The 10,261-nt window shown below is 39.5% G+C and overlaps 1 protein-coding gene across 1 annotated transcript; it reads right to left on the reverse strand.

Moving 5' to 3' along the window:
- Nucleotides 1-507: 507 nt before the first annotated feature.
- Nucleotides 508-9,468, reverse strand: LOC141444794 (uncharacterized). The gene is made up of 7 exons (XM_074110444.1): nucleotides 9,258-9,468; nucleotides 6,465-6,618; nucleotides 5,126-5,189; nucleotides 3,875-3,965; nucleotides 2,298-2,468; nucleotides 1,199-1,369; nucleotides 508-670 (listed from the first exon to the last, which is right to left on the reverse strand). Exons 1-6 carry the CDS (start codon nucleotides 9,451-9,453, stop codon nucleotides 1,311-1,313), a joined length of 735 nt encoding a protein of 244 aa, XP_073966545.1. The 5' UTR covers nucleotides 9,454-9,468; the 3' UTR covers nucleotides 508-670; nucleotides 1,199-1,310.
- Between the last annotated feature and the right edge of the window lie 793 nt (nucleotides 9,469-10,261).

Genomic DNA, 10,261 nt, shown 5'->3' on the forward strand with positions numbered 1-10,261 from the left:
TTGTTAGAGGGTCTAACAACTGGTAGCATGGTGTACGGTTGTGTCACTCTGAAGATGAGCTCTGGTTGAGTTCGAAACGCGTCGGTGTAGTGTGGTGGTGGTGATGGATGAGTTTGTGTGATTTGTGTGTGTTCTTACAGTGTGGAGGTGGAGGAACTGCATGAACACACATATTTACTACGCAGATGGGCCCCACTGAAAAACAGCGTTATGGCTTGCCGCAACATTATGCTGATTGGGTCCCAATTTATACTATTCGATGTTTTTTTTTAATTATTATTTCATCCTAACGTGTTTTTTCTGTGTACCTATCGAATATGTGTAAATAAATGTTTTTCTCTCTCTCTCTCTCTCATTTTGCATAAGCTTAGCTATCGTAAGGTCGCGGGTGAGCGAGGAAATTCTTTTAGTTCATTGATATGTACCTCCGCAAAGTAACGCCTGATTCAACAAATTATTTAATTTATATTATACCTATTATTAGTTTTGAGCTTTATACAGTACGAATTGTATTCATGTTGTATTTTATTTTGTTAGTCGTAAAACAAATACATATTTCTTTATAATTATGCTTTTGTCAGATCATTAGTTGTAATTAGTGAAAAACTCTTCGATAGACCAGCCGTACTCTTTGCCCCAACCCGCTGTACCCGTACGCCATTTCCAAAATCTGAAAAGCAAAGAAAAGTTTAAGCATCATCAGCTTCCACGTCCACTGTTAAACAAAATCCCCCTTAGAACGCCAAATGAACGAAAACTCGCCGCTTCTCTTCACTTCTTTTAAACATGCTTCTCCAAAACAATGGCTCGGACTAAAGGCATGAAGCTGTCGTGCCCTTGTATCGCCTAATCGTGTGTCGCACAAACGACACTCCGACAGGTTTTATTGTACATTTAAAAGACATTTATAAAACTCTTTATATTTTGGGCCAGTACTGCATTCTGACGGCAGAACATTGCAGTATTCCCTATTACAGAATTAGAGAGAATGGGAACTGATCGCCGATTAAAAATCGTGTAGTTATATGCAAAGTTTCATCCCAATCCATTTAGCCGATTTATTCTGAAGGAGTAAAAATCAATTTATTTCAGTGGATGTGTTCCGGCTGATTATGATGTTGATAAAATTTCACAACTACGGATCTTTAATGACAATTTAAAATCTTGATGCAAAATGGAAAAACTTATAAAAACTTACTGTGGTGGTCGCTTCGTCTTCGTAGTGGTTAGGTTCATGGACGGATTCCTCATTCCATATTTGTAACGCAAACGCGACTCTAATTGCTTCTTCTTCCTCGCTGCAAGCTCTGCTAGGTAGTTCTGGTGAATACTCTTCGCATATTTATATCTATTTCCATTTCTTCTGGATCTGTTGAAAATGATTTACCATACCAATAATATTCAAGTTTCTGGGACAACCGGAAGAATACCATATTAAAGGATTCCATCGCTTCTTTCAGCTACTACATGATGCCACCACATGCTTTCAGCTGCAAAAGGATGCATCGCATGTTTTCAGCTGCTACAGGATGCCACTGCATGCATTCAGCTACTAAGGATGCCATCGCATGCATTCAGCTGCTAAAGCATGCCATCGCATGTATTCAGCTACTAAAATAGGGATGGGGAAACTTTTTCCTTCGCGTGCCAATATAATACTAACGAAATATATGGCGGGCCTAGTTGTTGCATTTTTGTCTATGTTATTTACTGAAATAAAAATATTGATATGTATGTTCTGAAACACTAATTTGGCCATTGCCAATGAGAATTAAATTTTGTAACAATACGAAATCTTCTCTTGATTTTTGTTGGTGGTCGCGGGTCGTATTTCAAGCCTTCGCGGGCCGGAGATGGCCCGCTGGACGCAGTTTCCCCATCCCTGTACTAAAAAGATGCCATCGCATGCTTTCAGCTACTAAAGGATACCATCGCTATGCTAAAGGAATGAAATATTATTATCCCCCTTTCACACGCGTCATCAACCGTTCTCTTTTGCAAGCGGAATCGGCCCATCAAAAAAATCTTTTTCACTTCTCATGCTCCATGACCATCCCAGAAAACTTAAGGTACTCAATTACAATTAGTCTAACATCTACTAGATGCTACTAGATGTTATGCTACCGCATGGTGAACCCAGTGTGGTGGCAGTGATGGTGTGTGATTTGTGCGTGACTGAACACACATTTTTCACATAAACGTAGCTATCGGTCGCGGGTGAGCAAAGTAATTGATTCAGTTCATTGATATGGACCTCCGCAAAGTAACGCCTGATACATTGAACTATAAAGTATTACCAGGAGTTGATAGAGTCTCATAGTCTGGACCATCTTTGCTGGTGCCTGATGCCAGGCCATACTTCGCCATTATCTCATGCATCATATGGCACCATTGGATAATGTGGCGCGTGTAATCTAATATGTTTATGTAGATGAACCACATCCAGGCGGTAGGAGCGTAGTTCTTCACTGCAATAAAAAAATACAAAAAGCACATGATATGAAACAGTTAACAAGAGAAAGTAATGTAAGTACTTAAAGACGAACTCACTTAAAGTAATAAGATCAAGTTAATCTTTGAATGACATAGAAACAAGAAAACAAGAGACGTGTACTCGTAGACAGACACTATAATGAAAATACCTATAAAAGGACCAAAAGGTTTAAATTTACCTAAATAGTACAGTCGAACTATTGGATTTCTGACCCACCGTAGAACGTTCTCACAGTAGGTAAGCGTCTAAATGAATTCCCTTGTCAAGCAATACGATGTCACTATGACTTTTTCTACGAAAAGATTCCACAGTGGGTCACGATTCAGTTGGTTTGATAGTACATCAAAAAATACACATACATAAATAAGTACAGTCACCTAGAAATAGAGTCTTATCAGATATTCATGCATGCTTTGTTGTGTCAGATATTAGTGCTGGACGTTGCGATGGTATCCTTTAGTAGCTGAAAGCGTGCGATGGCATTCTTTAGTAGCTGAAAGCGTGCGATGGCATTCTTTAGTAGCTGAAAGCGTGCGATGGCATTCTTTAGTAGCTGAAAGTGTGCGATGGCATTCTTTAGTAGCTGAAAGCGTGCGATGGCATTCTTTAGTAGCTGAAAGCGTGCGATGGCATTCTTTAGTAGCTGAAAGCGTGCGATGGCATTCTTTAGTAGCTGAAAGCGTGCGATGACATTCTTTAATGGCTGAAAGAGTGCGATGGCATTCTTTAGTAGCTGAACGCGTGCGATGGCATTCTTTAGTAGCTGAAAGAGTGCGATGGCATTCTTTAGTAGCTGAAAGCGTGCGATGGCATTCTTTAGCATCTGAAAGTATGCGATGGCATTCTTTAGCATCTGAAAGTATGCGATGGCATCCTTTAGCAGCTGAAAGTATGTGATAGCATATTCTGACCAGCAATGCGTATATTGTGTTTGAAATCATCTAACTAAATGCGATTCCATGCTGAATCATGTGAATCTACCGTTAAGCGACTCCGCAGACCGCCTGACGGCACTTGATAGCCGATTCCACAGATAAGACACATTTTGCAGGTGGTAGGACCTTGTGCAAGGTCCGCCCGGATTGCTACCACCATCTTGCTCGCTAATCCTGCCGTGAAGCAGCAGCGCTTGCACTGTTGTGTTTCGGCGTGAAGAGTAAGACAGCCGGTGAAATTACTGGCACTTGAGGTATCCCATCTTAGGCCTCTAGAGGTTGGCAACGCATCTGCAATACCCCTGGTGTTCCAGATGTTTATGGGCGGTGGTGATCTCTTACCATCAGGAGACCCATTTGCTCGTTCGTTTGCCATCCAGTCGAATAAAAAAAAAGACTGCTGCGGAGAAAGATTGGGTTTTGGTGACTAGAAGGTAATACGAACTTGGATGCTCGAGGAATCGGTAGGCGACCATATCATACAACTCCAGTGTGTTCATGTATTTTGACACGATGACATGCGTCAAATACCCAATCTGTAAAATAAAGGGTGCCCTTCAATACCTAAGTTCAAACGTTTTACATAGTTTCATAACTAAATTTGCCTAAAAAACGGGCCAAGAGCGTGTCGGACACGCCCAAAATAGGGTTCCGTTGCCATTACGAAAAAATTAAGTAATATTTTTCAGGATTTCGTATTAGAATAGAATAGAATAGAATAGAATAGAAAAACTTTATTGTATAATCTTCTTTATTGTATTCTTCTTTTATACGGAATCTTCCATAGTTTAGGGATACTTTATACCTTAGGCTGCTATTTACTCTTAAACTACTAATAATTCACAAGCAAACTTAACCGTTATAGTTTTCCTTGGTTTGATATACTTAGTACCATCCTGAATTTTTTCAAATTTTTCCACCCACCGGCCTAGATTTTAGAGGGGGGACGCTCGATATTAATGAAAATTTGCACTTTAAGTTGAATATTTCGCAAAATAATCAATGAATCGAAAAATCGTCTTATCAAACCCCTAATGGTTTTTAAAAGACCTATCCAACGATACCCCACACTATAGGGTTGGATGAGAAAAAAAAATCACCCCCACTTTACGTCGTAGCCTAAAAAAAATTTTTTTTAGTTTTTTATTGTACCATTTTGTCGGCATAGTTTACACATATATCCGTGCAAAATTACAGCTTTCTAGAATTGATAGTCCCTGAGCAAAGCCGCGGACGGACGGACAGACAGACAGACAGACATGGCGAAACTATAAGGGTCCCGTTTTTGCCATTTTAGCTCCGGAACCCTAAAAAGCAATCTGATATATGTGTGCATAGGAGAAATTTGTGTCTAGATTCTTGCCCAGCGGTGGTGTAGGGGTTATAGCACGCAGCACGGATTGCTGAGGACCTGGGTTCGATTCCCAGTGCTGGTCTCTTTTTCTGGTTTTTCTGTGCATCCATGTCTGTTTGTATTTTCGATATTTTGTTTGACATTAAAAATATATTACGTAAAGCTACAATTTCATTAACGCATAATGCCCGGTTTACATTTTTCCAGTAAAACCGTTCCAGTAGCATGGCACTGCGGTGCTCGATCGATCGATCGATCGTGTAACTCGTTTGGATTGTGACCCGCCATGTATCGCTACTGGCAAGATTTTACTAGAATAATGTGAATCATATCATATCATACCTCAAAAGTGTGTGTATTTTCATAGTATTCTCGCAAACTGAAATAACGGAGCAGGTCAATACGTCTGAAAAGACACAAAGCTTTTTTAAATAAACCGGCCAAGAGCGTGTCGGACTGGCTCAGGATAGGGTTATCCAACGATTCCTCACACCATAAAGTTAGACGAGTAAAGAAATCATTCCTGCTTTACTTCTACTGGGTGCCCAATTAAAAAAAAACACACACTTGCTCGTAAACATAGTTTGCAGAGATTTTGACCAGGTCCGATTCCCGTTTATGTATGAGTTAAATAAAATAAAAATGCCATTTTTATTAGCTAAATAGAAAATCGAAGCCATGGTTCCTAAGAACAGATTTCGCTATATCTCTCATAGTTTCTGATTTCTCCCTACTGACCCATTTGGATTGATCATCCTGTGTATTCACCATGAAAATTCACTACAAAAATTCACTATGAAAATTTTGGTACTTACGAGGTGTTCACATGCCAGCGACGTTTTGTCGCAGGAAAATAAAAAATAATAACCTTTGAAAAATATCTACTAAGACAACAGTCTAAGAAGTAGGGTCAATGCTATGAAGATCCAGCCCATGGCCCAGAGGGAGATCATGGTCACGACAGATGAAGACCCTCCCCGTAATATCACGTCAGTGTGATGTTCAGGGCCGTATTTAGGGGAGAGCATCCGGGGCTACAGCCCTGAGGCCTCCAGAAAAGAGGGGCCCCCACAATAGAAACTTCGGATTTTCTTTTTTCAAATTCCGACGAGACACTAGTAAAGAACTTTTCTTTTGATATTTTTTTATTCGCTGTTCGCTGTTTTACAATTACCTATAGTAAGTAATACAAACATAATTATACCGTTCATTATGCTTGGAAAGTAGTTTGGATGGGGGGGGGGTTTCCCTCACTCCTCTATTGCACCGCTGCCATACTGTGATGATTTGCGCTTATGCCTGCGTTTCCATCAGGATGGGTTCCGAGGAATATGTGTGTTGTAATGAACCATAGAAACGCTGCATTTATCTACCTATCCTCGCTCAGCGCAACTCTAGTTAAACAGCTCAGCGGATCGAGGATAGGTAAACAACCGTTTCTATTGATTCATTACAAACCATTCCTCGTGACCTCGCAACGCAACACATCACATAGAATATTTGCATGCACATCTCTAGTGGAAACGCAGGCTAAGTGCAGAAGGCTTGCTCCGAAGTTTGAAAATCGAAGTTCGTATCGTACCGTCCCTCTCGCTCTCGTATTAAATAGTATAAGTGCCAGAGGGACCGAAAGACACGAACTTCGATTTTCGAATTTCGTAGTAGCCCTATAGGTACGTACGCCCGTCGCCACGTGCTCTGTATGGTATAACACGCCTTTGGGACTTGTGCAAAGCTCGGATTGATATCTTTCATTTGATCATAGATTTTATAGTTTTCTTGTTGTATGTCCGGCTTCTGCCGGAGGATATCCTTCGGGTCGATATGCCGGTACTCTGCGATAAAATAAATGTCATATAGCTATGATACTCCTCTCTGGACACAGATGTGCAAGTTGCAGAAAGTTTCCAAAAAGTTCTCGGACTGGAAATTTACACAAGATAAGTAAGTATATAAGAAATTTAAATGTAAGAAACGGAAATTTCAATCCCCACACAAAATTGACAAGATTTCATATTTCTAAGACTATAATTTGATTCGTTTCTCTGTATTCTGTGGAAAGAGAAAAACACTGATATTTTTAAAATTACGCTACAATTATTAATTAATATATATAAAAAAATTGAGATGTGCTTATTCTAAAAGGGCATAACTCCAAAACTGCCACACAATAGAGGCATTACTTTTGTCTAGTCTCTATTTAAAAAAAAAGATCATGTAAATCTGACGTAGACGTTGTCAAAGTTATGACAGCTGCTCTCCTTTTTCTGTTGAAAAAGGCAAAGAAAACATATCTATTCTGTGGTAGTGTTGGCAAATTCAGATATATTTTTTCAATTTTTTTATATTTTTTTAAATATGGAGAAATAAATTATAATACATATTTGCCCATGTTCAGGAGGCAAAACTCTTTCTCTCGATTCCGAGGTGTTAAAAAAATGAAATCTTGTCAGTTTCCGAAATTTACCTTCTCAAAAATAATAGGTACGAAATAAATAGTTTTAAATCCGAGAAGTTGCGCTGTTTCCTTCATTAACATTTTTCACATTCTTTTTAACGTCACGCACATAATTGTGTATATAATTAGGACTTAGCACCTAACCTTTAAATTTGTTTCATCCATCGTAGTCGCAACTTGACTTAAAACGATGGATGTAACTCGATTAAACCATTAAACCGCTAACAAAAAAAAAACGAACGAACTGATCATCAGTCATCATTAAAAAACAAAAAATAATACGGGGTACAATATGAGTTTTAACACGATCGATAAGTGTACGACAGCTATCAAGGACAGCACTACACGAACACTAAAGGCGACTGAGGGAGGCGAGGCGTGAGGCTAGCGGGGGGAGAGGCTCCCGCTCTTCACCTCAGGCCCCGACTGCATTCAACTCGCGTGCTATCTGTAGGCACTCCGAACTCCGGACACACCCAAGAAACAAATTTAAGTAAATTTTTGATTAGGAAATCCAATACTCCAAACTGAGTTGACTGTGGGGAACATTTTGAACTGAGCTCATCCACTTAAGACCACAATGCCATTGTGTAGTAACTACACTGTAGTTAACCACAAATTAAGATAACGAGGTCGTAGTAAAAGCAGATTATAACTGCCTTGGAAGGTAAATATAGATTATCGAATCTATTTCTTAAGAGTATAAAGTACACCTATTGATTAATGGCAAGCATAACGTTTTTTGCATTTTACAACCGCCCGACACTCAACAAGAAGTGTTGAATACGCTATTTTCGCCTTAGGACATTTTTAACCTACTCAAAAAGGAATAAGGTTGAACATTCAACATACATGAAAAGTGTACTTCTAACCTTTTTCGTACTTGGTTGGCGGTTTCGGGAACAAAATCAGAATCATTGTGAATACTTACATGAGCTAAGTTCAAAATGTTTTACTGTAGAAGGTTCTGTCACGTGTTGATGTTGATGGAATGTGTGCGGAGTGGCCCTTATTGCTATATATATCTACGATAACAGATGTGCAAGTTGCGGAAAGTTGACAAAACTATCCTAAAATTAAAATATCTACATACCTAAAACATAAACTAGACAAGGTTCCTTAGACAAGGTTCCACCCGAAGATGCTGGCAACGTTCCTAATTATTTGTCGGAAGCTGTCAGCTCTTCGATCCCCTGTGACGTACACTAACCTTTGTAGGGTTTCGTGGCCAAAATGGTAAGGACCCTTATAGTTTCGCCATGTCTGTCCGTCCGCGGCTTTGCTCAGAGACTATCAGTGCTAGAAAGCTTTAATTTTGCACGGATATATGAATGTAACTTATTTCGTAACGGCTATGGAGCCTATCTTCGGTGTTTCCGACAAGAGCGTGTCGGACACGCCCAAAATAGGGTTCCGTAGCCATTACGAAAAATTTCGTACTTTATACGGAATCTTCCAAGTTGAGGTATATTTTATACTTTAGGCTGCTATTTACTCTTAAACTACTAATAATTCTCAAGCAAACTCAGCCGTTATAGTTTTCCTTGTAAGTTTGATATATTTACTACCATTGTGAAAATTTGCACTTTAAAGTTGAATATTTCGCAAACAAATCACTGAATCGAAAAATCGTCTTAGGAAACCCCTAATGGTTTTAAAATTTCTATCCAACGACACCCCACACTATAGGTTTGGATGAGAAAAAAAAAACACCCCCACTTTACGTCTATGGGAGGTACCCTAAAAAAAATTGTTTTCTAATTTTTTATTGTACTATTTTGTCGGCATAGTTTATGTATATATCCGTGCAAAATTACAGCTTCCTAGCATTCAAATTCGCCTCTACCTGGCGTGACAACTGGCATCCTTACAGCCCTAAATCCGACATAGGTAGTGGCAACCTAGTCAACGTGGTCTGTACCATTATCAGCTTCTCCGGGACCACAATGAGTAGATTTAACGTAGCTCTATCCTTATCTAACGTTCTTTCCTTCCTTTTATTATTATAATACGTACTTAAACTTGAGCCTTGGCTTTGTGTCCAATTGTAGCTCGCGTCACTCATGTTCACCAAGTCGGCTAGGTTTTGTGCTGACAGCTCGTTCAGCCACGGAGCAAGGTCCACGGAGTTCGCTGCGATGCATTGTTCGTAAAACACTGGAAGCCAACACCACCGCATCAATCTGTTGCACTGCTCTGTTGCTCTCCCCATATTTATTGACGAGGCATCGGCATTAGCCGATGGGAAAAAACTTACAGCCTTATTCATAAAAAGTTAGAGCCTCCTTGAAGGCTCCTTGAAGGCCCGATGCTAAAAAACATGATTCATAAACGTCTGTTAGCGCTAATCAGTCGATCAAGGCTCTGCTAAAGTTAGAGGACCGTAGACCCTCCTTTATCTTCCTGCTAAGTCACAAAATGGCCGCCACAAGTTTGAACAGCTGACTTTGACTAGAGCAAAACACCATAGGTACCGAAGATATTTATAGTGAAGGCAGGGCTACGCAGATTAAAAAAAAACAGGAAAGTTTATTTTCAGGAATTTGTATTTAAAAATCCTCTAAATTAGCAACAATAAATTAACAATGAATATGAAAAAAAAATAAGGATGATTAACATAATTATGGCTTTTTGCACAACATAAACATGCGGATCGGAAATGGCGGGAAAACAACACATCTCGCTTTTATTTTTTTTCTGGTAATTTTGCTGTCATTTTTTTTTTAATTATCGATTAGGCCATTTTTTGTCTTTGATTTGTCAAGGTGGCCAACATAACGCGTCTAATCCGTCTATCAGCAGCTCAACAACTAGCAGACTGCTAGCAAGCGTTTATGAATCATACTTCTTGACAACTGTCTAACAAGCTTAATCAGTCTGCTAAGTAACAGACCGATCAAACCTCAATTAAGGATTTTTTATATGCAATGAGGTTTATGAAAAAGGTGGTAGGACTGCTGTGTTTCGGCGTGGAGAGTAAGACAGCCGGTGAAATTACTGGCACTTGAGGTATTTTTTTT

Source organism: Choristoneura fumiferana, chromosome 30, assembly GCF_025370935.1.
Source record: "Choristoneura fumiferana chromosome 30, NRCan_CFum_1, whole genome shotgun sequence".
Lineage (NCBI taxonomy): Eukaryota > Metazoa > Arthropoda > Insecta > Lepidoptera > Tortricidae > Choristoneura > Choristoneura fumiferana.

What these genes read in the sequence shown, in the direction of transcription:
- LOC141444794 (XM_074110444.1), bottom strand. Translation starts at nt 9,453, where the DNA reads ATGGGGAGAGCAACAGAGCAGTGCAACAGATTGATGCGGTGGTGTTGG. An exon ending in CAGAGCACGTGGCGACGGGC is followed by an intron (nt 5,190 to 6,464) that starts GTACGTACCTAT and finishes GTGTCTTTTCAG; the next exon opens with ACGTATTGACCTGCTCCGTT. An exon ending in TGAGACTCTATCAACTCCTG is followed by an intron (nt 1,370 to 2,297) that starts GTAATACTTTAT and finishes CATTTTCAACAG; the next exon opens with ATCCAGAAGAAATGGAAATA.